The 22038-nt window shown below is 31.1% G+C and overlaps 2 protein-coding genes across 5 annotated transcripts in view; one reads left to right on the top strand and one right to left on the bottom strand.

Moving 5' to 3' along the window:
• The window catches only part of LOC123010221 (U-scoloptoxin(05)-Sm1a), a 16395-nt gene extending 8333 nt beyond the window's left edge, over positions 1–8062 (top strand). Inside the window, exons 2-4 of the mRNA XM_044406930.1 lie at positions 7134–7289; positions 7431–7574; positions 7647–8062. Of these exons, the coding sequence (XP_044262865.1) occupies positions 7134–7289; positions 7431–7574; positions 7647–7855 (509 nt within the window). The 3' untranslated portion in view covers positions 7856–8062. The remainder of the gene's footprint in view (positions 1–7133; positions 7290–7430; positions 7575–7646) is intronic.
• On the bottom strand, positions 7848–22038 carry LOC123010219 (coronin-2B-like). Of its 4 annotated transcripts, XM_044406925.1 has the most exons (9): positions 21812–21950; positions 17127–17231; positions 11549–11746; positions 11377–11493; positions 9744–9893; positions 9440–9604; positions 9075–9386; positions 8501–9022; positions 7848–8447 (listed from the first exon to the last, which is right to left on the bottom strand). In XM_044406925.1, the coding sequence occupies exons 2-9, from the start codon at positions 17139–17141 to the stop codon at positions 8325–8327; spliced, it is 1602 nt and encodes a 533-aa protein (XP_044262860.1). In that variant the 5' UTR covers positions 17142–17231; positions 21812–21950; the 3' UTR covers positions 7848–8324. The 4 variants fall into 4 exon arrangements, with proteins under 4 accessions (XP_044262860.1, XP_044262859.1, XP_044262861.1 ...); XM_044406924.1 differs by lacking the exon at positions 17127–17231 and having other exon boundaries at positions 21812–22038; XM_044406926.1 differs by lacking the exon at positions 21812–21950 and having other exon boundaries at positions 17127–17413.

Here is a 22038-nt window from a genome sequence, read left to right as displayed (position 1 = left end):
TAGAATTTTTTAAACATTTTTTCATGTTCGTGGTATTTTACTTAGAATTTTTCTCTGGGGCGCGAGTTCTGAAACATCCTGTACGTATTAATTGAGATTGAAGGATTTATATTATTATAATGAAGCGTTAATATTTGTATTTAGTCCATACTATTGGCTCCTTAAATATTTTATAATCTTTTTTTAGCACCCTGAATGTTTTTTTTTATAAAGATACACAAAATTTTGCCAATAAAAGCCACAAATAACATTAAACAGAGTTACAATTTAGGTTATAGCTTCCTTGTTTCCTCTTCTTATTAGGCTATTGCCTGCAGCAAAAAAAAACTTGGAAAATATTTTTTATAAATAGAGTCAAAGTGCAAAATTTAAACTCTCATAACTTCGAAGTTTTTATAGATAGATTTTTTTTAACATTTTTTCTATGGCATTTTCCTCTGGGGCGCGAGTTTTGGCGACTGTATTTGTTTAATTGACTTTTGTATAATGCAAATAAGTTACAAATTGAATGCTGGAGAGTTTCCCTTCGGTAACTGCTTGCTCCTTTGATATCCTGGAAGTAAATTGTTTTAGGAATTCAGAGGACAGAATTGGTGTTAAATTATTCATTAGGGTACCAATAAGAGCGCTACGGGATAACTAATCTCGAAGTTTATTTAAATAATGAGATTCAATGGATTTAGGTACATACAGACTGGTATGTACCATTGAGAGTGTAGATGTCTTTTTAGGCAACCAAAAAAATCATCCCCGAAATTTAATTTAATAATAATTTAAACAAAATGAAATATAAATCCGTGTTTTGCCGTGTTTGTTATTCGTCAAATTTTAATCGCACGTTAAAACTTATTTTGCATCAACGAAGTAATAAATTAAATTTCCAAACAAAGTAATTACAAATTGCGTCTACAACTGTTAGTGTACCAAATTTGTTTCTTTTTTGGTGTTTCGTCTCTAAATTTTCTTAGACGATTTTTTGTGTTGACGTTTAATGACATTGTTTTCAAATTAATTAAAAAAACCGGAACTGCCAACTTCCTTTATTAAAATTACCATGAATGAATTTACTAGTGATGCCAACGTTAAGACTGTTTGGCATTTCCATTAAAAAAAAAAGACTTTAGTTCTTGCATTTTTGTAAGAAATATTGACTTAAATTGTACAACAGACCTCAATAAAAGATAATTGCGAGATAAGAGAAGTTCTTGTTGCATAACAGGTAAAACGGAAAAGTACTTTGTGGATTTTTTGTGGATTCTCCAAATGTTCGGCGTCACCCGCAACAGTCATAAAGTCATAAACCACAAAATTGTTATTTCTCGAAATTATCTTTTATGGAAGTCTATTGTTGAAATAATTTTCAATTGAAGCCATTATTTCTTACGAAAATGCAAGGATTTTACCTATACCATTCAATAACTTGCAAAAGATTTATTTTAAAACTGACGTAAAATTATTTTTACCACACAGAAAAATAGAAGTACAATCATAACTTTGTAATCAGGGTTTACGCTTGTATAACCAAATTATCGTCCATTTCCAATTCACTCGAACATCAAAAAATCACAAAACCGTGAAATCAGTAAATCAATATGGCACATTATCGTACTTCCAGCTTTCCTCAAACATGTTTATACAGAGCATCGCCGACTCCATTCATACTAGCGTATACGGCCTTTCCATAAGCCCTAAAAATATGTTTTTGAACAATTTATAATCGTTCCTCATGTGGCGCCACTAACGGTGAATTTTTAAACCAATTTTTTTTTAAAACGTCAAAAGTGGGTGTCTTATGTCAAATCTTAATTCTCAATTAAGAAAATGTTAAACCAAAAGAAGCACGGATCTCGGAAAAGAATAAAGAATTGGCACTGAATTTGTGTTCTGTGGAAAAGAAGTTTAACACATGTGAAACGGCTTGACGGTACTGTTTGCTAATTTTAACATTATGTATTTAAACCTCTACCTGTTGTTAAACTTTTCCAGAATTCATTATTTATACTCTGGTTGCTCCAAAAACTTTGCCTATGAGGAAAATGACGAAAGTGGAGATCGCAGGGATTGCTGTGGGGCTGGAGTGTTATTACGGTTGCATCAGTGCTACGTGCTACAATTGAATATTCCATTTTATACCCTGGTTCATACCATTCTCGATTACTAACAGAAAAACGTCGCGCAGAACAGTACATCAAATTGTAACAGTACTACAAAGCACAGGTTTTTATCAAGCCAATGAAATTCAGTAGAAATGGTTTACGGGTTATGATCTTTTGCGAATTGTAGCCAGAATTAAAAGTAAAAGTTAAATGATATTTGGAAATAAAAGCCATTCTCCAACATCCGTTTGTTATCGTGGTAGAACATTCTTGGTCAAAAAAGAAAGGTTTTAATCAGTGAAAAGTTTGCGACTCAATTAAATAAAGATTACTGTTGAAATGTCGCCAATAAATGAACACCTTGCATGTTGTGTAATATAACTAGGATCCAAATTTTGGGCTTGGGTTTGCTTAAATAAATTGCAGCAATGGGTGCCTGAAAATTGGATGCTGATGTTCAAATTTGGAGATTTTTGACTAATCTCATAGCTAATTTTAAGTAAAAACAGGTTATTTAATCTGGACTTAATCCAACGCTTTTTTCTAAATTTGAATAAAAAAACTCAAGTCAATTTGAAGATGCAATTTGTTACAAATATGGTATAATTGTTTTTGAAAGAGGTTTACATGAATGCAACTTATAGAAACCAACTGCAATCTTAATCTCAATAAAAAATAAAGAAATGCSCACAGCTATAAAGCTTGACAAAAGATAAAAAAATGATTCACAATAATTGAATGGTTCAGAAGCAAAATGGTGTGAGTGATATTGAGCTCAATGTTTTGACTGGTATCATTTAAATATAAAAACAGCAAAACTATGCAAAGGATCTATGGTATTAATGCTAAAAATTAAGGTCTTGTTTTGGGTAAAATATACATATTTTTGTGAAAATCTGATTTTAAATTGATTTTTTTGAATAAATGTTTGAACACTTGGATTTTCTTTGAATTAAAAAAAAGAGATTAAAGTAAAAGCAATAAATTTTTAATAGCCAATAGTAACAAGAAAATAAAATAAAACAGAGTCTGATGTCAAGACAGTTATTTATTTTTTATAATTTCAAAACTTTTCTACTTGTAGGTTTATTATCTATTCTTTTTCTTTTTAAATTGTCAGTCTTTTCAAAACAAATATTATCTAAAACTGGTTTAGCAGTTGTATTGATAATTAAGCGGAGTACTGTTAATGAATGAGGTGAACATTGAAACATTTTGTTATTTAGCAAATAAGGATAAATAGCCTCACTCAATTGTTGACAAGTTTTTGTTGTTGTTATGTAAGGTAGCATTTCCTGTATTATATCTGCAACTCTTTTGATGAGTGATACAAATGGTCGGCTAGGATAAAGTAATCCACCATGGTCTTGAAGTACTATGASCTTCATTAGAGGTCCTGGGACTGTTTGCGACATTAGTGGAGTAAGGCATGCATCACAGTGGAATGTATCATTAATTTTTTTAACAATATATCCGGCTAAGAAAGCAACAGAAGCAGAATAAATATCCTCTTCACATTCAACGTCATCATGCAAGCTTTTAAGTTGGATCTCCACTTCTTTGGGTAGTGTAAGTTTCAAATTTGCTCTGTCCAAAATTTGCATCGTGGGCATTAAATTAGTGTGGCTGATAAAGGTCACGTCATGAGATATATTTGCCGATTTTGATGCTTTGACAATGCCACATTTTAAAATTTGTCGTACAGCATACTCCGCTGCTCTCGCATCAGTTGCGTCATTACAGCCTCCTTTTAATCGTACATGAGAAAACATTCCCTCAAGAGCATCACTGCTGAATGATCTTGTAAGTACATAATAAAATCCAACCTGGTCTAAAAGAAATTTAATTGACAAATATGTACTTTGGGCTGTGAATTTTATAGCATGAGCGGTTTCCTTTGATAGCCCCTTTAAGCAAGCCTCAGAAGAACACTTTTGGATGTCATCAATGTATTCAGGGAGAACATTATTTAGCCAATGTAAACGCTGATCTGATATGTGAGTATAAGGGGCAACAGAACTATCTAGTGCGCAGATATAGTGTGTTTTATTTGAGACATTATGTATTTGGAAAAAGTAATACATATTCTCCATGAATTTTACCGTGTTCCCTACAAGAGAAAACTCGTCATTTCCATTTTCTTGTAAAAATTTCAACGATGTTGTCACTGCTGGCGAAAAGATCTGAATTGCCCTTAACACATTCATTTTCTCGAAATTTGAAGGAAATAAATGTTTTTTTGATAAATATCTTACTGGTTTTATTGGCATTTCTTTCTGAAGTTCGTATAAGGTTCGTAAATACGACGATGAAATCGTACCTTCTGAAGTGCACATATCACCAGCCAAAAACCAATTTCTAACATTTTTTAAAACGTGACAAAAATCGAAACTTAAAAAAATTGGCATATTTTCTAAAAATGGATGGTCAATTTGGTGTTTCATTAATCCTCCACCGAGGATTTTAAAAAGTGCTACATTTGAAGATGCATTATCTGTAACGATCCTTAAAACTATAAACCCACAATGAGTTAATAGTTTCAATACGTCTAACGTTAATTTATGAAAATTTGCTGTTGTTAACATTTCATGGAAAAAATATCCTGCAGGAATAGTGTACTTTGTAGACAATCCGTGTATTACGAAACATAACATTTTATTGGCTATTTTCGGTTTTTCGCTAATAACGTTTGATCGCGAAGTATCGAGTCCAAATACAGTATCTTCACTTCGACTGTAGGATACTTTTGGTTGAATCGACATGTCATCGATGATCAATGAACAGATTCTTTCAATTGGTTTAAGATTTGAAATTTCAGCACATAAACGTTGTTGTATCAACTCGTTTTTACTATGACATTTTCCCAGGTACCTATTTATTGACGAGTAAGATGGTATTCTAATTACGTTATTGTGGCAAAAATTGTATCCCTTTGGTGACGAATACCTCCAAATAGTACACAACCTTACTGATATCTCCGACCATCTTGGCTTCCTGCTGCCGTAGTTATTTATAATATCGATAAGAAAAACCGCTTTTTCATCTAATTGCTCCGCGTCCCCTACAATTTTGTTTACAGCAGATAAAACCTTAGCATTTTTCTTTTTCTCTTCATCTATTTTTTTAATTTTTTCATTTGCCCGTTCTAATTTTCTAGTTAAAATTTTAATTTGCCTTTGCATATTCGTAACTTGTTCACACGAAATTAAATTTACTTGCGAGGATTGTGATATTTTTGATTCGTAGTGTAAAGGGAAACAATTTAGAGAAGCTTCTTGGTCAGTACCACCGAGATTAACAGGATTCTTAAAATTGCAAAAGTGTTAAGGAAGGATAATATGAAACAGGACAATTATCTTACAGGTAAGGACAGGAAAGGCACAGCATCTTTGCTTAATTTATGAGAACGTCCTGTACTTGAGCTACAAATATATTTGTTCTCAAAATGTTCGCAACAAATTACCGTGTAATCTGAAATTAGTTTTGTATCTGAAACCATCAAAATAATGTCAGTATAAAAGATAAACATTTACTAAGAGCGTTTACGGAGATAGAATAAATAACTAACCATATTTTTCTTTTAATATGTCAATCCATTGTCGACGCATTTTGAAATTACTGGGAATTTGAAACAATGGTCCATTTCGATTTCCACAAATGAAACACTTTTTGCCCATTATAATTTTTAAGATGCAGCAAAAATGTCGAATGTCGATGAAAAATTGAAAAATGAATCCTTTTAACTGTCAAACATGACAAGATGAGACCTAATCTCTAAATTTTATTTTAATTTTAATCTACTGATGTCGCTAGTAGAGGAACGTTTCATGGATTGCTTTCTAGGCCCGCAAATTTGATGCTTATGGAAAGGCCGTATACGCTAGTATGAATGGAGTCGGCGATGATACAGAGTGACCCAGGGGTGTGTGCATGCTCAACAACTTTTTTTTTATCGAAGTTATCGCCATGATTTTTTTTAAAGGATAGATACAACAATGAGGCACATTATAAAAATATTTCTATTCATATACAGGATGTCCCAAATATGATACACGATGTCACAAATATGATACACAACAAAGTTCTGTTTTTTTTTAATGAAAACCCCAATTTTTTATTACATTTCTGGATTCGCCACTAAATTGTCAATATAACGCACCTTGGTCTCTTATTAGACTTACTGCAATAGTTTTTGACTTATGCCAATTTATGTGTCAAAATTACATCGTACATAGACCCACAAAAAAATTCATAACTTCAAAATTATTCAAGATAATTTAACCAACTTTTTTCCAGTTGATTCCTTAAGCTTTAGCGCGTCTTCTGAGATAAAGGCAAACTCGGAGTCGATGTTCGCGTACTACGATTTTTTGAAAATAACAAAAAATCGAGTTATTGCCACTTGTATTTTGTAATTTTCAAAAAATCGTAGTAGGCGATGGAACATCAACTCCGAGTTTGTCTTTTTCTTAAAAAAAGTGCCAAAGCTTAAGAAATCGACTGGAAAAAAATTGGTTAAGTTGTCTTGAATAGTTTTGAAGTTATGAATTTTTTTGTGGGTCTATGCACGATGCAATTTTGTCACATAAATTGGCATAAGTCAAAAACTATTGCAGGTAAGTCTAAGAAACCAAGGTGCGTTATATTGACAATTTAGTGGTGAATCCAGAAATGTAATAAGAAATTGGGGTTTTCATTAAAAAAAAACAGAACTTTGTTGTGTATCATATTTGGGACATCCTGTATATGGATAGAAATATTTTTATAATGTGCCTCATTGATGGATCTATCGTTTAAAAAAAAACCATGTCGATAACTTGGATTGAAAAAAAGTTATAGAGCGTGCACGAACCCCTGGGGTCACCCTGTATATCATTTAAAAGTAAAGAGACTAAAATTTGAGGCACAAAATGCGAATGAACTGTTTAGACAGTTAGTGTTCCGAATTTAACATTTATTTTGAAACTTACACATTTGTTTTTTAGAAATAAGGTACGTTTTTCCCAATATTTGATCATTTGTTTCTTTTTTGTTCAGCTGGAGCAATAAATTGTTACCAGTGTTCAGGTAGTGATCCAAAAGAACCATTCCAATGCAACGAATGGCTCAGTAGCGATATTGACATAAGCCCAGAGCCATGTGACAACGTCTATGACGCAAAATACTGTATCAAACACATTGGCAGATTTGAAGGTATAAACTATTGCTTTGGATGGTTGGTTTGCTGGCAACTTACTGTACTAACACACGCAATTTAATTTTGTCATTTCTCATTGTTTCTACTAACTCTAACAAAACTAACTTTTTTTCATCGGTTGTTTGGGATGACCATAGCTTCAACGCTTTCGTGCTATCAATGTGCTGCTCATGCAACGATAGACTGTTCTGATGGGATGATTCATTCCGGTGGTATACAACCAGAAAGTTGCAACGACGTCTTTGAAGCACAATATTGTATAAAATCGACCAGCTTGGATGGTAATTGGGTTTAATAATACTCCAAATTGTTTTTAGAGTATACTGTAATATACATTTTTTTATATTTTTCAGGAGGAATTGGCGCTAAAAGATTTTGTTCCTCTTTGGATTTGGGGAATTACTGCAATTACGTCAAACAACCTGGTGACGTTTTATCATATCGAACATGCGTATTTACATGTACTGGCGATGGCTGCAACCCATCAAGTACTATCACACCCAGCAGTGTTCTTTTCTTCACTTCTGTTCTTATTTTTCTTTATACAATTGTAATTAGGTAGATTAGATTTATTGAGAGAGACTTTATTTTCATACAACGTAAAAAGCAACTGATGTAAAGGTACAAAAGCCTGCTTAAAGCTAAATTTGTTCAAATATTCTTAAACTGAAGCACACTTATTCAGCTTTTGTCAGTGAACAACAAACTATAATAATGTATGTATTACGAACTGTAGTTTTATAATAAATGTGACAAAAAATATAATGTATGTGCATTGCATACTTTTCTCCCTTCTATATGAATACAAAAGCTACGCCGACTACTGATTAATTAAAATACTGATTTGGCTGCAAAAATACCTATACTACTTATAAAACTAAATTTGCTTCAACTATTTTTAACAATTAGAACATGACTGAGTTAAGTCAACAACTCTTATGACATAAACACAAAATAACTTAACACTGATACGTTATCACATAAAAGAATAACTTAATTGGTAACAATAAAATAAAAAATTGTGCATACAATTATTTCTGATTTTGTAATTTCTTGACCATTTCTTCCAGTTCTTTCACACGTCGTTCACTAAGAGCCAGTTGTTTTTTGACTTTTCTCAATTCTTCCGACTGTTGCTTGAAAGCTACTTTCAACTAAAAATGACAAAGTCTACAAATCGAGTACAATTTTAAATTGAAAAACTTACGTCGTGTTCAGTACTAATATTATCTCCCATACTGTTAATTTCCTTAATTAAAGGAATATCATTATTAACCTCCACGTGCCCAAACCTTTGTTGCAACTGCTGAAATTTGGTAGTTTGATTTGTAGTCGTTTTTTTATTCTTCTCTTCAATTAAATCTTTCGGTCTGTAATCAGGGATTGTTTCAGTTGAAAGAAATGCAAATTTCATTTTGTTGTTTTGTGAAGCCACGACAGGCGCACCAGGTTTGTACACTCTGGGTTTATAGGTGGTGATATTTCCACCCAATTTCATAGACATTAAAATAGGATTGGCGTTTAAACCTTTGATCCATTCTTGAGCAGACAAAGCCGGCTTTGGAGCAGCAGTGTCAGGATACAAATCTTCATGGAACTGATCGCTTTTTCTAGGGACGATCATGCTGATAGGTTCGCAGATACCTTTGATCGCATGAAGCTTGTAAAAACGGAAAATCTCGCATATGTTGATGTTTAGACCGCGTTTAGGCATTATTCCTAATCCTCGCTGGAATAAAATACAAATAGAATTATTGTCATAAATTACAAAATTGTTCTACCTGAGGATTTCCAGAAAGAAACTGACTGAGAAAATGTATGTAAGGTGCTTCGTCTGTAATCTCGTAATATCTAATATTGCCATCGCCCTTGCCAGCAAGAAACACAATATTAGTATCACAATCGTAGAAAGGAAAAACAACACCTGAAGAACTATCGATAGTATCAATTGTCAACGGTTTACTTAAATCGTTTTGATCCCAAATCGAATACTGACGATCGGAATGTCGTGAAAAACCGGTGGTTAGTAAACGACCGCTCGAACCCAAAAATGTCACTTTGCTAGCTTTGGAACCAGCATGACAAACTCCCTCCTAAAAAAACCACTTCAGTTTTGTTTTCTTTTTTCAATGCTGATTTAATTTACACTTTTAACTATGCCACTTCTCGGTTCAATTACCCTCAATTTCTTGTCCTTGCATGTCGTTGTTAGAAGACTACCATCCCGGTTCAGTGACATTGAATAGATAACGTCTGGATGACAGTCTATTACATTTACCGTTTCTCCTTTTTCTATGTCCCAAATGATCACCTGTAAAAGTAATTGATTATTTAGTTGCCTCTAATAGATTTCAAGAAAGCGAAAGAAGACACTTTCTTTTTAATCAGATTACTTGTAAGGAAAAATCAAGATTTCTAAAACTTTTTCTAATAAGTGACAAATATACTACCAAATGATCGAATCCAGCACTGAAAAGTATGTTTTCAGCACAGGGATGCCACTCAATATAGGCCACTCTTCTTTTATGCCCTTGAAGTTCTACCAGCCACTCGGTCAAATGCATCGATAGACCTCCATCAGGAATATGCCATAATTTAATCTAGAAATCATTTTATCCCCAAAACATTACAATTTTTCAAATGTACACTCAGAAAAGTTGAAAATGACGTGTCCATAAACCGACCCTCATCACTTGGGTCCTCCGACCTAACCGCAAGGGGAAAGTAATAAAAATGCTTTTGCATTTAGCCTCAGGATTTCTTTTAAGCAAATCTTGTCATGTTTTTATTTCATTATTAATAATTATTATAATTAAGGCTGTGTAAAATATGTCATACGATGTGTTATACTACAACGAGCAAATTTGTAACTTTAAAACGTCATTATTCTGTCTCAATGAAAAGAAAAGTAAATTTTCTCTTGCTTTTGGGACTTTTTTCTGATTTTTAAGTTTCGTCACAGTGGCGGTTTTATTTTTTCGACAAAAATGTAACTTTGACAATTAATTAATTATTGTAACCGGTATTAGCGGCAAAACAATAAAATGCTGCAAAGATTTGTTGCTCTCATTATAACTGAATATTAATTGTTTTTCAACACATTTAATTGGGATTCACTACTTCTACCAATCGTGAATTAGTTTTGAAAATCCTACTTCCCGTTGATATTTTCGTTGTTTGTTTTCATTTTGGTTCTTACAATCTCGAACATTAGTTGGTATTTCTGTGAAAAATAATAAAGCTTCAAAGCGATCCTTCATAGAATTATATTTAGATTATTTCAACTGGACGATCAGGTCAGAAATGAAATGAGGAATTCGAAATTATACGATGGGTTCCTCACTCGCCTCATCTAAATCCAATAGAAAATTTCTAGGGCAATATAGTTCGCGACTGGCCAAATTTTCAACCCAAAGTTCGCGAACGAAATTTAAAATAAAAAAATTGGCGCAGCACGTTAATAACGTTTGGGACTAATTCTGATACTCTCAAATTTGCCAAAATTTGGTGGATAGTATGCATGGACGACTTCAATATTTGTAAAATCTATAATTTTTGCCTTTTATTGAAATAAATAAAATTCATTATTTAAATTTAAAACAATTTTTGTCTTTAATTATAATAATTATTAATAAAATAATATCTCTTATTTTACATGAATGAGAGCAACAAATCTTTCAGAATGTTATTGTTTTGTCGATAATAATTATTTAATTAATTGTTAAAGTTACAATTCTGTCAAAAAAATAGAACCGCCAATATGGTGGGACTTGAAAAGAAGAGAAAAATCCCGAAATCAAGAAAAAATTTACTATTCTTTCCACTGAGACAGAATAATGACGTTTTAAAATTACAAATTTGCTCGTTTCAGTATAACACACCGTATAACACACTTTACACACGTTTAATTGTAATAATTATCATTAATGAAATAATATCACCTGACAAGATTTACTTAAAAGAAATGTTGAGGCTAAATGCAAAAGCATTTTTATTACTTTCTTCTCGCAGATGGTAAGAGGACCCAAATAATGAGGGTCGGTTTATAGAAACGTCATTTTCAACTTTTCTGAATGTACGTACCGTACAATCATCCGAGCAACTCGCAATTACGTTGTCATTAAAAGGATTCCATTTTATATCCAAAACCGGTCCAGTATGTCCTGTCACTCGACTAGCGTTAAAATCCAATCGGCCAGTCTTTAAAAAGTACCTCAGAATTAATAAAAACTAGGAAATAATAAAAAATACGTACACTTTCGATCGGTATTACTATAAAAGCACCACCACCGGCCACTTCGGTCACTAAAGCTACGAATTTTGGATTGACCGCACAAAATTGAGAATCATGTGCGTTTTTTGTTATATTAATGTTGTCGTAACATTTTTCTCTTTTGGCTGGCTCACCATACACGTGACGAAATTTCGAACTGCGAACTCCTCGAAACCATACCTGCAATATTAGTATTAGATTCTTTTGAAAGATTTTATCAAAAATATTTTTTCCCGTGTAAGGAAGTTTTAACAAATGTTTGGCATTTCTCAATACGAAACGTTAGATTATTTTTAACAGATTTAAGGCAATTTTAAGTCTTGTTGAGTCTATTTCGAAGAATGATAAACCAGAATCCACTCGTGAAATAAAGCGTTCGATTTACACTCAAACTCGTCAAATAAATAACTATTATTTGTATTGTATTGTATTGTATTTGTAATTATTTCTTGTATATTGGTAGTATTTTTTGCCATTTGAAACCAAGAAAATAAAATAATTCATCAATTTAGTAATCCAACGTGAAGAAACATGACTAATAATCTACTTGAACGAAACAAATAACAAAACTACATTATTTTTAATTATTAAATACAAGGTTTTTTTTCGTCTAATAATAGTACACAAATTAAACCAAATGAAGAATTAAACTCTTTAATAGAAACAAAGATGAATTTGCAATTAAACTTGTTTTGCGAGAAAACGATAGTTTAAAGGTCACAAACAGTTAAAAATTATAAAAACTCTGCTACCTTGTTTGTTGTCATGTCGGATTTTTTTGTTTTGTAAACACAATTCACTCTAAAATCAATGAGACTCGGAACATTACGCGGCGATCCACCATGTTCTTTAACTTATTTTGTTAAATAATTATCATTATCAATGTCAATAGAACTGATAAAACTTTTGTTGTGTATATGAGGTGCGGTTGTGTTTAACGCTTGAAGATAAACGAACGCTGTTACGAGCCGTATGTTATGACTCAGTACTTTTATTACACTTGCTAATTAATATAAATTTTATGTAAGAAGGAAAGCATCTACGAGGGCAATTTAGATATTATTGTTCCTGACATAGAAGGCGTTGATTTAAAGATTTGTCATTAACTCATTAATGTTACTGAATTGTTAATTAATTGTCATAAGTCACATTAATTTTGTTTGGTACCTATGTAAATAAAAAGTATGGAACTAAGCGTTTTTTTCGTAAACTAAGCCCTTTACGAAAAAAATAATTAGTGTAGCGTAAAGTACAATTAAAATGTGACCATTTATCAAGAATAACATTTTTCGAAATTTCTTTTAGTTTTCGAGTTCTGGAATCTTTTTTTTTAAATGGCAACCCACCATGGTAATTTTTTTAATTATGCCTATGTTGAAAAATAAAGAACTTCACCCTCCTAAAAGTCGTGTACTTCTATGTTAGGGACAGTAATATCTGAACTGCCCTTGTATGTTTAAAAATAACTTTAAGTGGAAACCTATAATACAATTACATTACTATAACTACAACAAACATTTTATTTTTTATGTTTTCATTGCAGCCCCAAAAACTGTATAATTCTGTCGCTATAAATACTTCAGAATTGATGAAGGAAAGACAAAATAACCTCGTAATATACTTATTAGTCATTGACCTATCCGAACAACTCTTCTTACAAACATCTGTGGGACATGACGGTCAGAATTAGGCTTGAGAATATTCTCATTGATTATATGTTCTCAAGAAATTTTATTCTCACATAATTTAATTTGAGAGATGGAATTAATCAAATAAATATTTCCTTTTTGCATAAATATAAAAAAATTAAATACAAATGATTTCACTGTGTTTAGTATACAAGGTGATTCTTTTAGGGCCTACATTAGAAACTTTTTAACTTCTAATGCAGATAGAAATTTGAAATTTTGTACACAACCCAAATCAACCAGTCTAAGTTCAAATAAACTATTTTCAAAATGGCTGAACTTCCGGAACTACGGGAAATTGGCGCCAACTTTGAAATTTTAAATGGTAACCACTTATTTTTATTGCATTTTTGAATTCTCCTCTTTAAACTAAGTAAAATGTACCTAGTTGTTAGTACTTAACTATCATAGTTTTTGACATATTTCAATTTTTTGGTCAAAATTTTCACTTGCAGGGGTTCATTCAAAACATCACAGCTCTTGAACCCTTTGCGATAAGTGAATATTTTTTGTTGCATTCGAAAACCAAAGGTTCGAAAAGTTTTCTAGAATTTTCAAAATTGTTGACTGTCAAATTGCAAGGCTAGTATGATTTTTTGAAAATGATCATTAACAAACAGCTATAACTCAGTTTTTTCAAATGAAATGACTCTATTTTCTCAACGGCAATCAAAACTACATCAATTTGTAGAAGGACTTTTATCAACATGTCCTATACCTATCTCTTATAGTTTTTGAAATAATCACAAAAAACATGTTAATCACGTAGGCTTTGGAAAAATACAATAAGATATACTTATAATTAATACAGATGTTCGATATGTTTACCATTTTCAAACAGTCCAAAACTCGATGGTGAACTGATTTGAGTGGCTTCCATTATTTCATTTGGTTGAAGATTATTAAATGCCGTCTCAATTCTTTGTAATTCCGGATGGGTGTTGTGTAGACTAATAAATCTTTAATTCGTTTTGATCATTTTCCAAAGGCTACGTGATTTACTATAAAAATAAAAAACAAAACCACGTTTTTCGTGATTATTTCAGAAACTGTAAGAGATGGATATAGGACATGTTGATAAAAGTGCTTCTACAAATCGATGTACTTTCGATTGCCGTTGAGAAAATGGGGTCATTTTATTTGAAAAAACTGAGTTATAGCTGTTTGTTACATATCATTTTCTAAAAATCATATAAGCTTTGCAATTTGACAGTTGACAGTTTTGAAAATTTTAGGAAACTCTTCGAACCTTTGGTTATCAAATGCAAGAAAAATTATTTACTTATTGCAAACGGTTCAAGAGCTGTAATGTTTTTAATAAACCTCTGCAAATGAAAATTTTGAGCAAAAAATTGACATATGGCAAAAACTATGATAGATAAGTACTAACAACTAGGTACATTTTACTCAGTTTGGAGAGGAGAATTCAAAAATGCAATAAAAATAATTGGTTACCATTTAAAATTTCAAAGTTGGCGCCAATTTCTCGTAGTTCCGGAAGTTCAGCCATTTTTTGAAAATAATTTAGTTGAACTCAGACTGGTTGATTTGGGTTGTGTACAAAATTTCAAATTTCTATCTGCATTAGAAGTTAAAAAGTTTCTAATATAGGCCCTAAAAGAATCACCTTGTATAATTTTGAATTAATAATTGCACACAAGCATAAATTTTAAAGTACATATGTGGAATGTGACCGAGGTCAAGTATGCAATTTTATTTTTCTTCCATTTGTTTCCAAGATAAGCAATGTTGATCTATCATAATAATAGTCGTCTGTTCGTTAAAACCAACATTGGTATCAGTTCTTTATCAATGTACATACATACTTCACAACTTATGCAAAAAAAGTTTACTACATACAGATAGATCAGAAAGTGGCTAGTACCTTGTAAAAAAAATACTTACAAGTAATTATGTAAAAAATTGTATACAGGCTGCGCCAGAACTCGCGCCCCAGAGAAAAATGTCAAGTAAGATAAGATACCAGGAACATGGAAAAAATGTTTAAAAAATTTGACATTTGACATTTTTTATATTTAATGATACAGATGGTTTTGTATATGTTTATTTATAATTATTTAGGAAAAGTACAAAAATTTTGCCAATAAAAACCACAAATAACATTAAACAGAGTTACAATTTAGGATACAGCTTTCTTGTATCCTCTTCTAATAGCCTGTAGCAAAAAAACTTGGAAAATTCTTTTTCCAACAGAAATAAATAAAGTCAATGTACAAAATTTAAACGCTCATAACTTCGAAATTTTTATAGATAAAATTTTTTTAACATTTTTTCCATGTTCCTGTTATCTTACTTTACATGGCATTTTTCTCTGGGGCGCGAGTTCTGGCGCCCTGTATACAGGCTGAATTATGAAAAACGATTTTAGCCCTACAGACAATGAAATGACGAAAATATTTTGATTGTACCCGTGTCTAAAAAGCTATTTTATATTATATTTATATTTAAACATAAACTGTTGAAAAGAAAGATATGGTGTCGCGAACTTTTTTAACGAAAATTTATTTCTCAGCAAAATTTTAGCTTTTTTTTCAATTTTTACGTGTTTTATTAAAAATAGGTTAAAATATTTTGATGGTATGCCAATTAAAAATAAATAGGTTATATTGGGACAAATTATATTTTCGATTTTAGTAACAAACTGAACAACTTAATAATTAATTACGAAGTGATCCAGAAAGACTGAGTCTGTTGGCAACAGATTTGAAAGTATTTTTGTTAATAATTTGAGACACTGCAACCGGCTTGTAATTAATTAGCATATTTTATTAAATACATGCGTTTAATTTCATAATAATTTTAATAATCCTTTCAAATAATCACTGCCAGGTTGCGAAGGTTTCAAAACATTTAGATATACAGGATGCGCCAAAACTCGCGCCCCAGAGAAAAATTTCAAGTTAGATAAGATTCCAGGAACATCTAAAACATATTTGAAAAATTCTCTGTCAAAAAATGTTGACATGTATTTTGTGACATTTGAGTTTTTTATGTGTCTATTTAATTATACTGATGTTTTTGTATATGTTTCTTTACAATTATTTAGTGAAGGTACAAAAATTTTGCCAATAAAAGCCACAAATAACATTGAACAGAGTTACAATTTAGGATACTTAGCTTTCTTGTATCCTCTTCTAATAGCCTGTAGCAAAAAAAAAATGGAAAATTATTTTCCCAGCAGAAATAAAGAGAGTCAAAGTACAAAATTTAAATTCTCATAACTTCAAAAATTTTTATAGATAATTTTTTTTAACATTTTTTCCATGTTCCTGGTATCTTACCCTATATAGCATTTTTCTCTGGGGCGCGAGTTCTGGCGCACCCTGTATTTTCACTGTATGTGTAATTTACAAAAATTTGTCAGTAATATCTAAACACACATTCACTTTTTTTATTTATGAAACAACATAGAATAAATGATAATTTTAAATGTTTATGGATTCCAATTATTTACCAAGAATTTACTTTTTAGGGTAACTATGTAAACGCTAGTTAAATTTTTGTTTAACTTGAAAGTAATCTTTGAAGTATCTAAAAAAATCTTTACAATATACGACCGCTAGCATTTTTATGGCTTCACCAAACATACAGGTCTCGCCCTACAGCTCAACCAGTAAAGTATTAGTGTGGCAATAAAAATGTTGCTACCGTTCTAATACCGTAAATAGCTATTATTATAATGAATAAATTATGTATATACTAAGACCTACTTTCCATATTTCCAATAAATTCTCTTATGTAAGAAACAAATCAAAAGAATTACAATATACATTACAAAACAATGTTTAAAGCAAAATCAGTTTAAAGAATTTGCAATGTTCTTTTTAGTACAATATGAATACGTTCCTTACCTGTGAGTTTGTCATCGTGACTTCCAATTAAAAAAAACTCCAGAAAAAATTCAGCCTCTTGGAGCATAGGCTGTTTCATGCAAGACACCACCACAATAAAGAAGACTGGAAAACACAGAAAGTAAAACACCAAAAGCAAATAAATAAAATAAATAATCTAAGCCGTCAGAAGCAGATTCTCTTTCATAAACAAATAATAATCAATCACTCTGAAAGCTAACGAGCAGACGCAGCGTGCAAAATATAAACATCTGGAACAGGTGATTTTCAACGACTGAACTAATTAAAACGAGTCATAATTGATAGAACATCCCTTTCTCCATCGAATTTACTTGCACTTACTTTCAAATAGAAAACTGTGCAGTGTGCAGGGATTGTGCAGAAATACAAAGTTTAATTGATATTATATTGTGCTATTGTACTCGTACTATACAGAATTTATAATTTTTAGATGACAAAAAATCTGCAACTTTAGAAACAATTTACAAAAACCACGAAAAATGTTCTTGCCTTGTTTCGTAGTCAAATTATACAGGCTATTCCGTTTTTATTGTTACAAACTTAAACAGGTGATAGAATATTAAATTTTAAGACAAAAGTTTCCTATGAACATGTATCAAAAAATGGTTCGTAAGCGAGCTACACCCCCTGAAAGAGATGCGTTTTTAATGGGGTTTTCCCACTATTGCAGAATAGATAAAATTACAAAAGTTGGTACAGCTGATTACTTTTAAACACCTAAACGAATTTAAGATCAGTTGTCGAAATTTTTAATCACGGGTTTCTTAAACGGTGATACAAATTTAATTTTTAATTTTTATCCTTTTTATGGTCTGTAAGACAAATTGTAAACAGATTTTACTCAAAAACGGTAAGTTTTGTCGAAAAAACGCAAGAGACCTCTTTTTGTGAAAAACTATGAAATTTAGAATTTTGTGGCTGAAACTGGCAAAAACCAACCGCCAAAATAGTTAGGGTACTTTTTACCCTAAACCCCCCAGTTTAGGACGCCCCTGAGTAAAAATTCCGACATTTTATCTTTGAATTCATTTGGGTGTATAAAGGTTATCAGTTGTACCAAATTTTGTAATTTTATCCACAATGGTTTCTGAAATATTGGAAAAAATCTATTAAAAAATGCACCTCTTTCAGGGGATGTGGCTCCCTTATATAAATTTTTTAGATATATGTTTATAGGAAAGTTTTATCTTAAAATTGAATATTCTATCATCTAGTTAAATTTGTAAGTCTCTTTTGCCATAATTTATTATTTATCACATCATTTATTTATCATATTATCATTTAGGAAGTGTTTAATGCGGATGTAGCAATAAAGATAACAAGTATTTGGGCAAGTGTAAAATAAAAAAACGTAATACAGTTACACAATAATGATATTTTAATTTCCATGAAAATGAATATTTAGACTTGCAAAACTTTTACGTAAAATGGAAAGTAAAACAAGAAAAGAATCTAATATTCTACAACGTGTAACTAGTTGAAAAATTATGCAGTCATCTTGCCGTAACGGCGATTTTAAACACTACCAAATATACAGGCTGGTCTCGACATAATCGTCCAAAAAAATTCTGGGTCATTAAAAGGATCTAACAAGTCCGAAGAACCTCTTCCTACTAGGTCAAATATAATGAACTCCTATCCACACACAATCGACGCTACTGACCACAAAAATTACATAGTTAAAAATTAATTGTTAGTTTTGTAATATCTGAGCAACTATACCTAAATCGTTTGTGACAAATTGGACCAAATTACTGACAACTGTCCGCTGTGTGTTAAGTCACTACGTGATCTAGGTATTTACAAAAAGCTGATTTTGTAGCCTCAGATAAATGAGAACCAAATAATAAATAAAGTGGTGTTCGTCAAGGTATTATAAATAAATGTGAAGCTAATGTGTGCAAAATTTTGGAAGAATTGTGCAACAAGAGTATTGTTTTAGGTGTGTTAAAACAGTGAAAATAATTACCGCACAATAGATTTTGACCGAATTTTAAATCATTTTTATCTCGAAAACGAAGAGACTTTTATTAGAAACATTTTTTGTGTATGAATTCTACTCATAGTCACCTATTAACTGATTTTCTTGGGCAGGTCATATCAGGACCAACCTGTATTTTTTCAGTTCTGCTCAGTTTCTATGTTGTCATTACGGTCAAAATTAATTACAACAATTAAAGGAATAACATTAATTACTAATTTAAAAATAAAACTGAAGTTGTTATACAAAACGTATGTCCACATATCTAAAAGTAATAATTAAATTAATTAGATAATATCTAATTAAATTCATTAGTTTTCTCATAGTTTAGCGACTAAATTTTGCTAATACATATTTACTTAGAACTGTTTTAAAAATAATAGAATAATAGTATATTGTATCACAAGAGATTTTTCTCTACCGAGTTTTATATAATTTTTTTTTTCACTACTAGCATATTTATTACACAGAAATACAACGGTCAGACGTAAGTTTACGTTGTTAAGCACATTTTTTTCACGTTGTAATTGGTCCACACATTTCACTATTTCTTGTTACCTAGACAACTTTAAAATTTCAGCGTGCTATAAAGGCCAAATTACGCACGCTGCAACGTGTTCTAATTTAAGATTATGATGCAGGTATAATAAAAAACATGGACAAATTGCATTTTGAAAGTCTGCTTCTCAATTTTTTTCTGCTTTTTACATCCCATCCCATTGACGGTTTTATTTTTTTGACAATGATGTTACTTTGACAACTGAGTTTACGCAAGTTAAATAACAAAAATGTTTGTGAAAATTAATTTTCCTCTGTTTTTTAATACCTATCACATTGCTAGTTTTAGTACAAAATCAAGAGAAAAATGAATTTTTCTTTGTACTGAGTTAGAATAATCAAAATTACAGATTTGTTCGTTTCAGATAAAGCAAAAAATGTGGTTCCTTTGCAGTTAATATAATAGCCCTTGGTCCATAATGAAAATAATTAATTATTAACTACCGTGCGATCAAAAAAAAAACTTTTTACAAGTTTCCGTTTTATTCATTTTGAATGAAATAATGTTCACTTTAGAGTAGAAAATTTTTATTGCTGTACAAGACGAAAACGGTGAATGGTCATTTTTACTTTCAGTTTGTGTGGAAAATTTCCAGCCCGGATAATCTTCTCTAGTTTGTTCACCCTTTCAAAAATTACAACGTTTTTAGTTAGTTAGTGATTAAGATAGATAAACTAGAATCGTATTCATGCCGTCTCTTGATAGAACAAATGATAATTGTTTCTGAAAAACTGCAGTTTATGACTATTAATGAAACAGTGATTAGTTTGATAACTACTGTCATGGGTTTCCAAAAATTAAATAATTAAATGTGTATTTTTTGTATCCAGTGTTCTGTGACTTTTGTGTATTTGGGTGCGTACATTAGGCGCAAGCCTCGTAAAGTTATGTGAAACACTCTGTATTTTACAGCTAGTAGTGAAAAAAAATATTTTCGCTGTTCCATAATGGATTTATTATTCTCAAAATTCACATACATTTGCATGGTTTAATTACGACTTTATCTCAAAAAGGTTAACTTTGACATGACATAAGTTTTACTAACTAGAAACATGAAAGCGAATAAGTTACGGACTAAACACTTGGTCGTGGCACCGTTACTTTCGATGACCATTTGCAGTCGACAAAATAGAAAACACTAATGATTATGTGTCAATTAAATAGTACTGACACTGACAAATATTGACAATATTCAATAGTCTGTTATACATCGATTAAATTTTAGGTGTACAGTGGTAGACAGTGAATTTCGTCCACCCAATTTCTGTGAATTCACAAAAATTCACTGTATGTGCTTTATTGTCATGATAACTGACATTCAAATACGTATTGTAAAATTTAATCAAATTCGAACATGCCAGCAGTAAGTACGTTTAATAAAATAAAAATTATCCCTCTGGTACAAGAAGGTATGTCTCAAATACGTGTCTCAATACTTTTGCGGATACCATTTCAAAGACAAAGGTAAAAAGTAGCAAGAAGCATTCTGTCAACATGACAAACGTTAATCAAAATTCTTAAACAAATTCACTGTACGGGTGTACCATGAGATATAAATAACGTGACCGACCTTGCCCAAATACATAGCGACTGTTTACAAATGTTGAAACAGAGAGGGTCATAAGTACAGTTGGAGACAAAATACTTTGGTCGTCACTTTTCTGACACTTTAATGTAATTCAAGCTTTAACGTTAAAATGAATGACGATTTCAAATTAATGACAGCTATTATATCTTTCTATCAAAAATATGTACAACTTGACAACTATGATTGACAGTAACTAAAAATAAGGTTAACAGTCCTAAAGCATGCTTTACAATTTAATGTCACTCAAGTGACATTGACGACCAAAGTATTTTGTCTCCAACTGTACCTGTGTAAGTACATCTTTCGTGTTATTAATTGATCCAAATGCAGATAATACAAAAACAACCTTTAGTGATAATATAATCAAACTTTTGATAGAATAATATTAAAAAAATTACTGTAAAATGGTAACTTAATTTGTTTAAAAATTAAACAATATTCATATTGCAAACCTACAATAATTAAGGTACCTACCTAACATGTAAATGATAATGCCTAGGTTAAAAGGAAAAGAAATAGTATTAATTCAAACTCACCCTTTTTGATGGTTTATTGCAAGAGCGGTTATCAACAAAATTAATTATTTTATCCCCAGATGTTGGCAACAGAGAATTTTCCACATTGATTTCCGCTTCTCTAGTCATTATAACTCTATTTCATAAAAATTTAACGAACAGATTTCACATAAAACTCAATAAAATAAAAAAATAAGGTAAAATTGGTCGACTTTTTTGACGTTTGTCAGTGACATATATTTGACAAT

This window comes from Tribolium madens, unplaced genomic scaffold (assembly GCF_015345945.1).
Source record: "Tribolium madens isolate multiple individuals breed KSU strain unplaced genomic scaffold, Tmad_KSU_1.1 Scaffold_7;HRSCAF=85;Tcas5.2_LG10, whole genome shotgun sequence".
In the NCBI taxonomy this organism is placed as follows: domain Eukaryota; kingdom Metazoa; phylum Arthropoda; class Insecta; order Coleoptera; family Tenebrionidae; genus Tribolium; species Tribolium madens.
This window is presented reverse-complemented; position numbering and strand designations above follow the sequence as displayed.